The sequence below is a fragment of the Piliocolobus tephrosceles genome, chromosome 6 (assembly GCF_002776525.5).
Source record: "Piliocolobus tephrosceles isolate RC106 chromosome 6, ASM277652v3, whole genome shotgun sequence".
NCBI lineage: Eukaryota > Metazoa > Chordata > Mammalia > Primates > Cercopithecidae > Piliocolobus > Piliocolobus tephrosceles.
In genome coordinates this window covers 163,241,994-163,257,969 of record NC_045439.1, presented here as the reverse complement: position 1 = coordinate 163,257,969, position 15,976 = coordinate 163,241,994, and the positions used below count along the sequence as shown (strand labels likewise).

Sequence of the window (15,976 nt, the reverse complement as noted above, 5' to 3'; positions counted from 1 at the left end):
AGGTTAGCTCTTTTTTAATGTAGGATTTTTCATCTTTATTCTTTGATGAATTGTATTTATCATGCCTTTATCTAGTTTAAGCATCACTGTTATATTAGCCTCATAAAATGTTAGGTGACTTTCTCTTTTTCTGCTTTTTCAAACAACTTGTATAAGATAGAAGTTATCTAATCCTTCAAAATTTAGCACCAGTCCCGAGGCTTTGGGAGTGGTTGGGAAGGTCTTTGGTTACCGTTTCAATTTCCTTAATGATTATTGGATGATTAACATATACCATTTATATCTTTTTATGTATGTGGCAATTTTTTTTTTTTACTTTTTAGTCAATTACATTTAATTAAATTAGTATGTGTTTCTATATGTGTGGTTTTATTTTATTTTACTTTGTTTTTTGAGATAGGGTCTCACTGTGTCACACAAGCTGGAGCACAGTGGCGTGATCTCGGCTCACTGCAGCCTCAACCTCCTGGCTCAGCCAGTCCTCCCATGTCAGCCTCCCGAGAACAAGCACATGCCACCATCCCTGGCTGATTTTTTTGCATTTTTTTGTAGAGATGGGGGTCATACTTTGTTGGCCAAGCTGGTCTTGAACTCCTGGACTCAAGTGATCATCCCACCCTGGCTTCCCGAAGGGCTGGGATTATATGTATGAGCCATAGAACCCAGCTGATATATGTGGTTTAAAATAAATGATCATATATAGATTAATGTTAGGTAGCTGTTACTTTAAAAAAGCCATTTTCAACTATATGTTTGAATGGAGCTGTAAGTCCAGATATACTGACCCAGTATTTTGTTTTTGTTGTTACCTCAAACTGATTACATTTCTTTTAAGCAGATGAGCCAGATGACCGAAGCTGGCTGGAACATCATGTGGTCCATCAGTACTGGACAGCCAGGCCCTCCCAGTTTCCTCATAGTTTACATTTGCACTCCAATTTAGCTGCTGTCTGGTAAGAAGCTAAAGTTTTCATTTAATGTGATGGTAGAAGAAACTTTGATGTTTAGACATTTGGCTTTGATTTGTGACTTAAATCAAGTTCTTCCCTGAAATTTAAACTTGTTTTTGTTTTGAGAATTCTTTTTTTTTCTTTGTTTTTGGAGACAGAGTCTCACTGTAGTTGCTCAGACTGCAATGCAGTGGTGGGATCTCGGCTCACTGCAGTCTTGACCTCACCCAACTAATTTTTTATTTTTTATTTTATTTTATTTTTTTGCAGGGGGAGACAAAGTCTTGCTCTGTCTCCCTGGCTGGAGTGCAGTGGCATAATCATGTCTCACTGCAACCTCTGCCTCCTGGGTTCCAACTATTCTCGTCCTTCAGCCTCCCAGGTAGCTGGGATTATAGGTGCATGCCACCACGCCCAGCTAATTTTTATATTTTTAGTAGAGAGGGGGTTTTACCATGTTGGCCAGGCTGGTCTCGAACTCCTGTCCTCAAGTGATCCACCTGCTTCAGCCTCCCAAAGTGCTGGAATTACAGGCATCAGCCAGCACACCTGGCTGGTGTTGAAAATTCTAGTTGTTTTTAATTGTTTGTTATTGAAAATCATTAAATTATGGTATTATTTAATTATAGTCTGTGTTTCCATTTTTTGTTGTTAATTTCAATGTAAATATATTGGTATGTATTAGGGCATTATTTGATTTCTGTTTTGGTATACTTACTACAAAAATAGGCATATTGTTTTCCAGAAACAACTTTACGTAGTTGTAACCATTTGCCTAAATCAGCAATGAACATAATTGCGATTGTTCTGAAAGTGTTCCTGAGTATTCTGATTGATGTGAAAATATAGGGGTATTTAAACCATTTATTATGTGTACTTGCTAGTTGATTACTAGTTAGCACTAAATTGCGAATGTTCTTTGAGATAAGTTATTTACTTACTTGGAAACCTTTCTATTGACATTTATGTTTGCTGTCTCATAGGGACCAGCACTTGTACAGCAGTGATCCATTGTATGTTCCAGATGACAGGGTTTTGGTTACTGAGACTCAGGTTATTCGGGAAACCCTATGGTAAGATATATTCACTTAATTAATAATCTTTATGAGGCTTGATTACTGAGAAGCAAAACTTTTATGAAAGGAAACTGTTCAAGCATTTTCACATGCAGACTAGAAACAGACTGTTAGGTGTGCAGTTCAGACCAAATTTGACTGTGGAGATTGAGAGATTTTGATATATTCACTTCTTTTTCATTTTAAATAATTTAGCATATGATTTACCTAGATTAGTCCAACATTTCTTTTTTTTTTTTTTTTTTGAGACAGAGTCTCGCTCTGTCGCCCGGGCTGGAGTGCAGTGGCCGGATCTCAGCTCACTGCAAGCTCCGCCTCCCGGGTTTATGCCATTCTCCTGCCTCAGCCTCCCGAGTAGCTTGGGACTACAGGCGCCCGCCACCTCGCCCGGCTAGTTTTTTGTATTTTTTAGTAGAGACGGGGTTTCACCGTGTTAGCCAGGATGGTCTCAATCTCCTGACCTCGTGATCTGCCCGTCTCGGCCTCCCAAAGTGCTGGGATTACAGGCTTGAGCCACCGCACCCAGCCAGTCCAACACTTCTTTAACATCTGAGTTCAAAGCAAGATTTCCTACTGACTTTTCTTTTTTTTTTTTTGAGACAAAGTCTCGCTCTATTGCCCCCACGAGTGCAGTGACTCCATCTCAGCTCACTGCAAGCTCCGCCTCCCAGGTTGACTTCATTCTCCTGCCTCAGCCATCCAAGTAGCCGGGACAACAGGAACCCGCCACCACGCCCGGCTAATTTTTTGTATTTTTTTAGTAGAGACAGGGTTTCACTGTGTTAGCCAGGATAGTCTAGATCCCCTTACCTTGTGATCCACCCACCTTGGCCCCCCAAAGTGCTGAGATTACAGGTGTGAGCCATCGTGCCAGCAGCTTCTGATTATTCTTTTTTTTTTTTTTTTTTTTTGCAAGAATAAGCATTTATTCTCTTACAGGGTTTCTGAGGGTCAGTAATCCAGGAGTGGCTTAGCTAGGAGGTTCTAGCTTGGGATCTATAAAGGGATTGTAGTCAATAAGTTGGCTGGACGTATAGTCTTCTGAAAATTTGACTGAGGCTGAAGAATCTGTTTCCAAGATGGCGCTCTCATGGCTGATGGCAGAGGCTTCAATTGCTTATCACAGGGACTTCCTTTGCGGAGCTGTTTGAGTGACCCTCTGGCATGGCAGTTGGCTTCTCCTGCCATGGGTGATTTAGCTGGGCATGGTGGTGGTATGTGCCTGTAGTCCTAGCTACTCAGAAGACTGTGACAGAAGGCTCTCTTGAGCTCAGGAGTTTGAGGCTGCAGTGAGCTACGATTGTACCACTGCATTCCAGTCTGGGTGACAGAAGGAGATCCTCGGAAAATGCAGGCTTTCCTGGGGAAGCAACTTGTTTCTCTCCCATTCCAAAAGAATGAAGGAAAAGAACTCCAAAAAAGGAATGTAGCAAGGACATACTTTCTACCTCAAAAAAATAAAATCCTGATTATTCTTAATAGGCAGAGTATATCAATGAGGGCCTGTGCCTGTACCTGGAAGCCAGGAATCTAATGCAGCCCATGGTGGTTACTACTGAAATTCCTCGTCCTGGTGCTCTCACCATAAACTATGATATTGACATGCTCGCATTCTTAGAAATGGGAAGATCTCTTTGGGTCATCAGGTATATGGGGGAGATGCTATGACAACATGTTTTGGACTTCTCTCTAAGATGTTGAAATATCTTGAGTCTTAAGGTAATCAGATGAAAAGATTGATGTCTTCCATTTTCTTATTTTCTGACCTTTTTGTCCCCTAATTCTGAATATTTAATAAAAATTTCCTGAGGTGGGGCATGGTGGCTCACACCTGTAGTCCCAGCACTGTGGGAGGCCAAGGTGGGTGGATCACTTGAGCTTAGGAGTTCAAGACCAGCCTGGGCAACATGGTAAAACCCCATCTCTACAAAAAATGCAAAAAGTAGTCAGGCATGGTGACATGCACCTGTAGTCCAGCTACTGGGGAGGCTGAGGCTCCAGAGTCACTGGAACCCAGGAGGTTGTGGCTGCAGTGAGCTGTGATCACGCTGCTGCACTCCAGCCTGGGGGGGTGACAAAGTGAGACCCTGTCAAAAAGAAAATGCCCTGGGCATAGTGTCGTGAATATTTTTCTAGACTTAAAGTAAGCTCGTCTTTTTTTTGTCTCATTTCAGGTTACTTTCAGGAGTGAAAAAGCTCTTTATATTTCAGTTGATAGATGGGAAGGTAACTGTGAGAAACAATATTATAGTAACTCATTTAACACATGTAAGTTATTTGTATTTATGGTAATTTAAGAAATAGGATTTATGTAAACTGTGATAATTTTAGAACATTTTACAATATTAAAATTATTATTGAACTCGTTCTTGCTTCCTCACATGGAAAAAAAAGTTTTAAATATTTAATATCCAGAAAGAAAAATTGAGTTGTGCATCTTTGTTTTTTTTTTTTTTTTTGAGAGGGAGTCTCGCTCTGTCGCCCAGGCTGGAGTGCAGTGGCCGGATCTCAGCTCACTGCAAGCTCCGCCTCCCGGGTTCCCGCCATTCTCCTGCCTCAGCCTCCCAAGTAGCTGGGACTACAGGTGCCTGCCACCACGCCCGGCTAATTTTTTGTATTTTTAGTAGAGACGGGATTTCACCGTGTTGGCCAGGATGGTCTCGATCTCCTGACCTCGTGATCCGCCTGTCTCGGCCTCTCAAATTGCTGGGATTACAGGCGTGAGCCACCGCACCTGGCCCTGAGTTGTGCATCTTTACAGTACTTAGAGAGTTCCTTAATGTTGTTTAGGACATATTTAATTTCTTTTTTCTTTTTTTTTTTTTTTTTTTTGAGACGGAGTCTCGCTCTGTCGCCTAGGCTGGAGTGCAGTGGTGCGATTTCTGCTCACTGCAGCCTCCACCTCCCGGGTTCAAGCCATTCTCCTGCCTCAGTCTCCTGAGTAACTGGTACTACAGGTGTGTGTCACCACACCCAGCTAATTTTTGTATCTTTAGTAGAGACAGGGTTTCTCCACATAGGCCAGGCTTGTCTAGAACTCCTGACCTGGTGATCACCCGCCTCTGCTTCCCAAAGTGCTGGGATTACAGGCTCAAGCCATCACGCCTGGCCTCTTTTTTTCTTTTTTTTTTTTTTGAGATGGAGTCTCGCTCTGTCACCCAGGCTGGAATGCAATGGCATGATCTCCGCTCACTGCAAGCTCTGCCTCCCGGGTTCAAACCATTCTCCTGCCTCAGCCTCCCAAGTAGCTGGGATTAGAGGTGCCGCCACCAGGCCCAGCTAATTTTTGGTATTTTTAGTAGAGACGGTAGTTCATTATGTTGGCCAGGCTGGTCTCGAACTCCCGATCTCATGATCCGCCTGCCTCGGCCTCCCAAAGTGCTGGGATCATAGGCGTGAGCCACCACGCCTGGCTGGACATATTTAATTTCAATTTGCATTTTGTGCTTTTAATTCTGTCATTCTGTATTGTGAAAGTTATATACTGTGATTTTTTTTTGCTTTAAGTACATTTACCTTATGTATGTTTTTTAAAAATATAAGCCATAATTCTCTAGTCTATTGAAATTATTACTCTTTTTCCTTTGCGTATAAACCTAAATATTAATCATTTTATTACTTTGTGTTCTACTAAACATACTGTTTAAAACAATTGCAAAGGAAATATTTTACAGCGAGAGGGAAATGAATTTGAAAGTTTACAGAAGACCACCTTTGAGTAATTGCAGTTTGCTTCTGTTATAGAGCTGTTTACGATCTGTGCTGGAACAAATAGCAGCGTATGGCCAGGTTGTGTTTCGACTCCAGGAGTTCATTGATGAAGTCATGGGACACAGTTCCGAGAGCATGCTGCCTGGAAGTGGGTCTGTTCCTAAGAAGTCAACTGAAGCTCCCTTTAGAACCTACCAGGCTTTCATGTGGGCCCTGTACAAATATTTCATTAGTTTCAAAGAGGAACTTGCCGAAATTGAGAAGTGCATCATCAATAATGGTATTAAATGTTCTTCATCTTTACTCGTGCTACACATAACTTATAATTTGAATGCCATTTAGATTTTTCATTATGTAAGATTGAAAGTTGCCTAGCAAATAAGTAGTTCTCGTGAATGCTTCATTTTTTAAATTGTATTTTTAAATCATATCTCTAAAAATCAAAAATCTGCAGAGGATTTAGAGTGAAGAATCTAGATTATTCTTCCTGCACCAGTACTCCAGCCAGTCAGTTCTCCTCTCCAGAGACAGCCAGGTCCTCAGTTTCTTATGCATCCTTCCAGAAAGAGTTTCAACATACACAAGCAGTGCATATACATATACGCATACCTAGCAGTCATTACACTGCTCTCTTCAAATTTTTCTGATTTAAAATTTGAGGATAATACCACACAAATGTGAAGAGCTTCTATTTTCCTTTTTACAGATTGAGTGTTTCATCATATGGTTGTATCATAGCCCAGTGCCCTTAATGGATTTAGGTTCTTCCCAGGCTTTTGCTATTGTTAGCAGTGCTGCGGTGATAATCACTTCTACATATCCGTAATCGAACACAGGCAGTGAGTTATCTGTAGGGTAGGTTCTTTTTTTTTTTTTTGAAATGAAGTCTCCCTCTGTCACCCAGGCTGGAGTGCAGTGGTGGGATCTCAGCTCACTGCAAGCTCTGCCTCCTGGGTTCAAGCGATTATCCCGCCTCAGCCTCCCGAGTAACTGTGATTACAAGTACCTGCCACCATCCCTAGCTGATTTTTGTATTTTCAGTAGAGACAGTCTTTCACCATGTTGACCAGGCTGGCCTCTAACTCCTGGCCTTAGGTGATCCGCCCACCTTGGCCTCCCAAAATGCTGGGATTACAGGTGTTAGCTGGGATTATACCGCATCCCACCATGTGGGGTAGGTTCTTACAAATGGAATTGCTGGGTCATGTGTGATTTTCCTAAGTTTTGCCACTTTATGGGGAGGTGCAGGTAAATAGATTTATACTCTTGTGAGCCATGTAGATGAATACCTGTTTCCTCACACTCTTGCCATCTGTGTGTTATCAGAGATTTTGGTCTTCACCAGTATGACAGCTGTAAAATAGCAACCCATGTAGCTTTTTTCCCCTTAACTTTTATTTTGAACTACCACAAAAAATGGTACAGAGACGCCCTGTGTTCCCATGACCTTGCTTCCCCCAGTGGGAAAACCTCACGTAGTGACAGTACATGATCAAAACTAGGAAACTGACATTGGCACAGCACATTAGCCAAACTGCAGACCTGACACGGCTTCACCAGCATTGCAGGAACTTGCTTTGAGCAGGGGTGGGTGTGGTATCTTCGTGTATGGTTCCGGGTCTTTTTATCACCTGTCTAGCTCCACATGGCCACTTCCATGTTAAGGTCACAGCTGTGCCATCGCCTCGCAGGAGCTTGCTTGTGCAGCCCTTTGTAGGCACAGCCTCCCTCACCCCTGACTGTAACATCAGCCCATTGGAGGTGTTTTGTTTTACCTAGCGTAATTTTTAAAGTACGGTCAAGTGACTTTTTGTATGTTCTAGAATCACTCATCTTTCCTTTTCTGTGAACTGTCAGTTCCTTTATATGTTAGTTTTCTGCTGAGTTTTCTTTTTCTCCGTGACTTGCAGGAGTTCTTCCTTAGGGAAATTAGGTCCTTGTGATGTGAGATCAAAATCCACCATCCTCCATTTTGCCCTGCCCGTCCATAAGCCTGGCGATTTGCCAGCATTTATGTCACGTTTTAGATGCGTGTATTTTTCTTGCTGTTGAGTTTGATTTGTTGAAATTTGCAGATGCTACAATAACTCTTGCAATAGTGGTGGACAAGTTGGCACCTCGGTTGGCTCAGCTCAAGGTTCTGCACAAAGTGTTTAGTACTGGAGTAGCAGAAGTTCCACCTGATACTCGAAATGTTGTCCGGGCCTCTCACCTGCTCAACACCCTGTACAAGGCCATTCTTGAATATGACAATGTTGGAGAAGCCTCTGAGCAAACCGTATGTGAGACTTCTGCCTCAAGTGTGTGACTCCATTCTGCACGGCAGAGGAGTGATAGACAGCTGATCGTAGTTCTTTGTGAAATGATACTCGAATGGTGACTCGTTGGACAGTTCAGGGTTTTTAAATTGGCTTCCAAATTTGAGGCTGTAGGAAACTGGCTTTTCAGCTCTACTTGCCAAGATCCTCAGAAGGATGCGGCAAGGACAAAACAAGATGTGAGAAATACCTACCTGATGTGTATAGATACTTACAATAACGCTTTCTGACATAAAAACTAACATGTAACATTATGTGAGATATCTGAAGTAGATACAGTCACAGAAACAAAGTGGAATGCTGGTTACCAAGGGCTGGGGCACGGGGAGCTGTTGTTTAATGGGTACAGAGTTTCAGTTTTACAACGTGAAAAAGCTCTGGAGATTTGTCACAATTAAAACCTCTAAACTTAAAAATGGGGAGGGTCAAGCACGGTGACTCATGCCTGTAATCCCAACACTTTGGGAGGCCGAGGCGGGAGGATTGCTTGAGCCCAGGAGTTTGAGACTTGCCTGGGCAACATAGTGAGACCCTGTCTTTAAAAATAAGTTAAAATTTTAAAAAATACATAGTTAAGATGATAAATTTTATGTTATATAAAGCCTCCCAAAGTGCTGGGACTACAGGCATAAGCCACGCGCCCAGCCAATATTGCATTTCAGTAAAAAGGAGGTTGATTTTCTCTCAGCACTGCCATTTTTGTACTCTGAGAACTAGTGGAAGGAAGGAATTTCGTTATTTTTGAGACGGAGTCTCACTCTGTTGCCCAGGCTAGAGTCCATGGTGCAATCTTGGCTCACTGCAGCCTCCATCTCCTGCATTCAAGCGATTCTTCTGCCTCAGCCCCCCCGAGTAGCTGGGACTACAGGGGCACATCAACATGCCCAGTTAGTTTTTGGGGTTTTTTTTGTTTTTTGTTTGAGATGGAGTCTCGCCCTGTCACCCAGGCTGGAGTGCAATGGCGTAATCTTGGCTCACTGCAACCTCCGCCTTCTGGGTTCAAACTATTCTCCTGCCTCAGCCTCCTGAGTAACTGGGATTACAGGCACCTGCCACCATGCCCATCTAATTTTTGTATTTTTAATAGAGACAGGGTTTCACCATTTTGGCCGGGCTGGTCTTAAACTCCTGATCTCCTGATCCGCCCACCTCGGCCTCCCAAAGTGCTGGGATTACAGGCATGAGCCACCACGCCCAGCTGTATTTTTTTTTTAATAGAGACAGGGTTTCACTATATTGGCCGGGCTGGTCTCAAACTCCTGACCTTGTGATCTGCCCGCCTCAGCCTCCCAAAGTGCTGGCATTACAGGCATGAGCCACCATGCCCAGCCAGTTTCCTCAATCTTAATGGACGCTTTGCTAGTAATAGGGTTTCGATAGGGAAACTTTGTTCGCTTGCCTGGGCTGTCTCAGGATACACCTGCTGCCTCTGTCATTTTCACTCTCAAGTTTCCCAGTCTGCACTACAAACAATATGATCATCCCATATTTAGGTGAGCTTTTCTTTTCTTTTTTTTTTTGAGACAGAGTGGCACTCTGTCGCCAGGCTGGAGTGTAGTGGCGGGATCTTGGCTCACTGCAACCTCCGCCAGCCAGATTCAAGTGATTCTTCTGCCTCAGCCTCCTGAGTAGCTAGTACTACAGGCGCACGTCACCATGCCCAGCTAATTTTTGTATTTTTAATAGAGAGGGGGTTTCACCATGTTGGCCAGGATGGTCTCAATCTCTTACCTCAGGTGATCTGCCACCTCTACCTCCCAAAGTGCTGGGATCACAGGCATGAGCCACCGCGCCCGGCATTTAGGTGAGTTTTTCATAAGGATTTTATAGTGTATGTTTTTGGATTTTTAATTTCTTTGTGCCCCCAAAAAACGCAGAAATCCGATCACTTTTTTAAAGGCATTTCAGAAATGTTTAAACCTCCTTTTATTCTAGTGACCAGGGAACCCCGAGAGCTGACCGTGCACCTCTCTGCCTCAGGTCTCCCTGCTGTTCTCTCTCTGGGTGGAAACGGTACGGCCTTACCTGCAGACGGTGGACGAGTGGATCGTGCATGGGCACCTGTGGGATGGCGCCAGGGAGTTCATCATCCAGAGGTGAGCTGCAGCAGAGCACAGGATCACTGGGGGCTGCCATCACCAGTTTCCTCCCTGTGAAAATCAAATGCTTTCGTTAGTTTCAAACAGTACTGAGGGTGCACAGTTCACACAGAACTTGTCGTCATCATAGGCAAGTTGTATTTCATTTTTATGGAAGATGTCAGTGATACCAGCTGATTAAAAATATCTTTGTCCAAGTTTTGTCACTCCACAACTTTTCTTAAGCAAACTGTATTTTTGGATGATAGTATATTTATGGTGAGCTAGTATACACTGCTTCCCATAAAATGAGTTTAGGTGATATTAGATGGTTTGAGCTATTTTCATTGTAAATTATCGGTAAAGAGATACAGAAAATTATAAAATATGCCTCTAATATGTTTATTTCTCTGAATTATCTACTGATTTTTTACCTTAGTATAATATTTAACAAAACAATTAAGGAAAATCTTAATCCATTTATGACAGTTTCCCTTCAGTTAATTGATTTTTCTGAATGGAATCATATAAACAATGTAGAGCTATTTGTACTCTTTTAACCCAATTTTAAATTATGCGGTATATTTAGATATATGATTTCTATTGATAGCTATCCATTGAACTCATCAGGAAGGATAATTTTAAGTCCTTAGTGTTCTGGAAGGGTAGCAATATGCATGCAATGCTCACATAAGTGAACTGACCCTTCCTTCAACTCAGTCTCATGTCTGTCACTGTGTTCTGATTCATCAATCTCATGTGAGAATTTTTGTGACAAGTGGGACTCTGACTGTTCTTCTAGAGTGATGATTGAACATCATTTTATTGTTAAAAGTAGTCCAGTTAAGAATCTTTGTAGGGAAAATGATAGAGAAGTCTGCAAATTAGTTGCACAGGAGATGGTAAATGGGTAAACTTTTATTCTACTTCTAAAGAGGACCAAATTAGTCATATTTTAAATAATTTCAATTCAAGAAACTATTTCTGCTTACTTAAATCTTACTTATACCATTCCAAGTATTTATTCCCTTTTCTCTTTAAACTGAGCTGAGATTAAAATTGTCCCATTTTGCCTAAAGACTGCTTCCATTTACTAATAATTAATATTATATTTTGTAATGTCTGGACAACAAACTAGAACAAGTATGCTGTTTTTAAGGAACAGAAATAAGAGTTTAAAATTCTTTTGAATCTCTTTAGAAACAAAAATGTTCCAGTTAATCACAGAGACTTCTGGTATGCAACTTACACGCTATATAGTGTATCAGAAAAGACAGAAAATGAAGAAAAAATGAGTGATAATGCTAGTGCGAGTTCCGGCAGTGACCAGGGGCCCTCCAGCAGGCAGCACACCATGGTGTCCTTCCTCAAACCTGTTCTGAAGCAGATCATAATGGCTGGCAAGTCGATGCAGCTGCTGAAGAACCTGCAGTGTGCGGAGAGCACCACCTGCCAGGCAGGAGCCAGAGGTACCTGTTCTGTCTTCCTGTGTGTCCCTCGGTGTTGGGACACCTGACCCTACTCACTCTTGTCATCCTGATACCTGATTATTTTGTAGTTTGCAAGTCATCGAACCCTCTGATATCAGTGGTAGTTATCATCATGGTTGGATTAATAATCATGCTGCTCTTGACTTTTTAAAAGACTGTCTTCATTGAAAACTTCCAGTGCTGTGTTTGAAAAGGCAGCGATGATAAGTTCCATTTGCATTTTCCTCACTCCGGATTCCTTAGGACTGGAACTTTAAAAAGTAATTCCCAGCCATTTCTTTTCTTATTTTTATACATTAACATGATAATTGTACATATTTTTGGGGTACATAGTGATGTTTTGATACATATACAGTGATCAGATCAGGATAATTAGCATTTCCATCATCTCAAACATTAACTACTACTTTTTTTTTTTTTTTTTTTTTTTGAGACGGAGTCTGGCTCTGTCGCCCAGGCTGGAGTGCAGTGGCCGGATCTCAGCTCACTGCAAGCTCCGCCTCCCGGGTTTACACCATTCTCCTGTCTCAGCCTCCGGAGTAGCTGGGACTACAGGTGCCCGCCACCTCGTCTGGCTAGTTTTTTGTATTTTTTAGTAGAGACGGGGTTTCACCATGTTAGCCAGGATGGTCTCGATCTCCTGACCTCGTGATCTGCCCGTCTCGGCCTCCCAAAGTGTTGGGATTACAGGCTTGAGCCACCGCGCCCAGCCTAACTACTTCTTTATGTTGGGGACATTCAGTATCCTCCTCTTTGCTGTGTGCAACTCTATAATACATTATTAACTACCATCATCCCATAGTGATACAGAGCACTGGAACTACTCCTTCCAGCTAGCTATTTGTGTCCTTTAACAAATATCTTCCTCTTCCTCCCTTCCCCCTACAAAATCCAGCATCTGGTATCCTGCTCTGCTTTTTACTAATATGAGATCAACATTTTTTAGCTACCACATGAGTGAGAACATGCAGTGTTTAACTTTCTGTCCCTGGCTTATTTCACTTAACATAATGTCCACCATTTCCATCAGTGTTGCTGCAAACAGCAAGATTCATTCTTTTTTATCTTTGAGTTATATATACCACAGTTTTTTTTACCCATTCATCTGTTGTTTGGCACCTAGGTTGATTCCGTATGTTGGCTGTGTGAATACTGCTGCAGTAAACATGGGGTGCAGATGTCTCTTTGATGTCCTGATTTCCTTTCCTTTGGATAAATGCCCACTAGTGGGATTGCTATATCATACAGTAGTTCTATTTGTGGTTTTTTGAGGAACCTCCAAACTGTTCTCCATAGTGTCTGTACTAGTTTATATTCCCACCAACATTGTGTAAGAGTTCCCTTTTCTCCACATCCTCACTAGCATTTGTTATTTTTTGTTTTTGTGATAAATAGCCATTCTGACTGGGTGAAATGATAACTCATTGTGGTTTTGATTTGCATTTTCCCTAATAATTAGTGATGCTAAGCATTTTTTCATCTATTTCTGGGCCATTTGTATGACTTCTTTGGAGAAATGTCTGTTGAGATCATTTGTTCCCCGCCTCCCCCCTTTTTTTTCTGAGGCAGGGTTTTACTCCCGTCACCCAGGCTGGAGTGCAGTGGTGCATTCTGGCTACTGCAAGCTCTGCCTCGCTGGCTCAAGTGATTCTCCTGCCTTAGCCCCCTGAGTAGCTGGGATTACAGGTACCCGCCACCACACCCGGTTAATTTTTTGTGTTTTTAGTAGAGATGGGGTTTCACCATGTTGGCCGGGTTGATCTCGAACTCCTGAACTCAGGTGATCCACCCGCCTTGGCCTCCCAAAGTGCTGGGATTACAGGCGTGAGCCACCATGCCCTGCCTCATTCATTGAATTCTTTCACTGTAAAATTTGCTTGCGTGTTAAACATTTGTTTCTGTTGAATTTCTCATTCAAATCATTCTTTTCCTGATTTTGTTGAATGTTTATTTGTACTCTCTTGTATCTCACTGAGTCTCCTTAAGATTTTAATTCTGAATTATTTTTCCAGCATTTCCTATATCATTGTAGTCTCTTACTGGAGAATTACTGGTTTTCTTGGGAGGTGTCATGTTTCCTTGCTTTTTCATGTTTGATGTATTTCTACATTTATTTCTACACATCTGGTGGGAAAGTCACCTTTTCCAATTTTATGGAGTATGTTTTGTAAAGAGTTATTCATATGAATGGGTCTTGGGGTATGGGTTCAGTGGGATGCATTGGCCTTGGTTCTGGGTGAATGCAGTAGTGTAGTCTCCATGTACTTTCTTCAGTTGTAATCCACTTTAGTGATGTTTGCAAGTGCCTCAGTGGCCTACACTGAGGGGGTTAGTGGCAACAGTGGCACAACTGGCTGGGCGTGGTGGCTCATGCCTGTAATCCCAGCACTTTTTTTCTTTCTTTTTTTTTTTTGAGACAGAGTCTTGCTTTGTTACCCAGGCTGGAGTGCAGTGGCATGCTCTCAGCTCACTGCAAGCTCTGCCTCCTGGGTTCAAGTGATTCTCTTGCCTCAGCCTCCTGAGTAGATGGGATTACAGGCATATGCCACCACGCCTGACTCATTTTTCTATTTTTAGTAGAGATGGGGTTTTATCACGTTGGTCAGGCTGGTCTCGAACTCCTAACCTCAAGCAGTCCACCCGCCTTGACCTCCCAAAGTGTTAGGATTACAGGCGTGAGCCACCACGCCCGGCCAATCCAGTACTTTTGGAGGCCAAGGCAGGTGGATTACTTGAGGCCTATTTCTCAGGCCCAGGACGTGGGTACAGGCCTGCTTGGTAGCCTGGGTGCATGTCTGCCTGGACAGTTCAAGGGGCTCTTTTTCAGTCCTGGGACATGGTCATATGGCTTATTGACAGCCCTAGGTATGTATCTGCCAGTGGCAGCCCAGGAGGCTGCTTCTGAGGCCCAGCATGCGGGTGGAAAGCTGTTCTGCTGGCCTGAGGGTGTCTTTACTGGGGGTGGTCTCAAGGTTCTTTCTCAGGTTTGGGATATGGGTGCCAGCTGGCTCAGAACATGCCCACCAAGGGCAGACCACAGGGCTGTTTGCAGGCCTAGTATGCAGGCCTGTGGCTGCTCAGCTGACCTGGGGTCGTGACTCCCAGGTGCTGCCTCTGGGGCTTCTTACGCAATGGATGCAGCACAAGGCTGCTCAAGAAGCCTAGGTACATGCCTGCCAGGGCAGCCTCTGAAACTGTTTCTCAGACCCTGAATGCTGGCCCAGGGCCACTGGGTAGGCCCCGGGCCTGTCTGCAAGAGGTTGGTGCTAGGGGGCTGTTTCTCAGTTCCTGAGCACAGGTCTGTAACTGCTCCACCAACCTGGAGGCATGTCGGCTGGTAGGAAGCTCAGGAGCCTGTTCCCACCCTCTGGAGATGGCACAGCAATTCGGCCAGCTCAGCAGTGGGTTCGGTCTCTCAGGGCTGCCAGACTCTTCCTCTGGCTGGAAGTGCAGTGGCAGGGGCTGGTTTTCCTGCTGTGCAGGACCAGAATCACAGCTGATCCTGGGCCCAGGCTCCACATAGCTGGGGCTCTGGTGTTCAACCACCCCTGTGGCCTTGGTGGAATAAGGATGGAGCCCAAGTGGCTGGGGTTCAGTGGTGCAGTGGCTACTGGCCCAGAGGAGGGTGTGCTCCAGAGATGGCTCTGGTCTTTCTTTCTTTTCTTTCTTCTTTCTTTTCTTTCTTTCTTATTTATTTATCTATTTTTGAGACAGAGTCTTGCTCTGTCGCCCAGGCTGGAGTGCAGTGGCACAATCTTGGCTCACTGCAAGCTCTGCTTCCTGGGTTCACGCCATTCTCCTGCCTCAGCCTCCCGAGTAGCTGGGACTACAGGTGCCCGCCACCATGCCCGGCTAATTTTTTGTATTTTTTTAGTGGAGATGGGGTTTCACCGTGTTAGCCAGGATGGTCTCAATCTCCTAACCTCGTGATCCACCCGCCTCGGCCTCCCAGAGTGCTGGGATTACAGGTGTGAGCCACCGTGCCCAGCCCTAGCTCTGGTCTTAAGATGGTACTGTGCTGCAACAGCTTAGCTCAAAGGGATGGGTGGGGAAGGCACACCTTGTGCCCCTAACCCAGGGCAAGGCAGCTGCGTGAATTGCCAGCAGCCTCCAAACTGGGCTCAGAGCTCGTGGGAACTGTGGAATCCTCCTGTAGTAAGGACTGTAGGTATTTGTAGGGGCTGGTGAGTTTCTTCTGCTTACCCTTACCCAACGATGGGAAGTCCTTCTTAACTCCAGACCAGCCTGATCTGCGAAGGAAAGATGGGGCTGCAGAGGCTGTAAGCCTCCACACTGCCCTCCTGGGCCTCCAGTCACCAGCACTGTCACGCTCCCCACTGCACTCCAGCACTC

General features: G+C 43.9%; 1 protein-coding gene across 8 annotated transcripts in view; it reads left to right on the top strand.

Moving 5' to 3' along the window:
• Window positions 1-15,976, top strand: part of TUBGCP5 (tubulin gamma complex associated protein 5) — a 43,386-nt gene that overhangs the window by 13,060 nt on the left and 14,350 nt on the right. For 5 of the 8 annotated variants that reach the window (XM_023197912.1, XM_023197907.1, XM_023197906.1 and 2 more), the window contains exons 7-13: window positions 836-953; window positions 1,934-2,023; window positions 4,201-4,294; window positions 5,771-6,017; window positions 7,813-8,015; window positions 10,036-10,151; window positions 11,334-11,602. In XM_023197912.1, the coding sequence (XP_023053680.1) occupies window positions 836-953; window positions 1,934-2,023; window positions 4,201-4,294; window positions 5,771-6,017; window positions 7,813-8,015; window positions 10,036-10,151; window positions 11,334-11,602 (1,137 nt within the window). The remainder of the gene's footprint in view (window positions 1-835; window positions 954-1,933; window positions 2,024-4,200; window positions 4,295-5,770; window positions 6,018-7,812; window positions 8,016-10,035; window positions 10,152-11,333; window positions 11,603-15,976) is intronic. The other 3 variants (XM_023197910.1, XM_023197909.1, XM_023197905.1) reach the window with 1 other exon arrangement.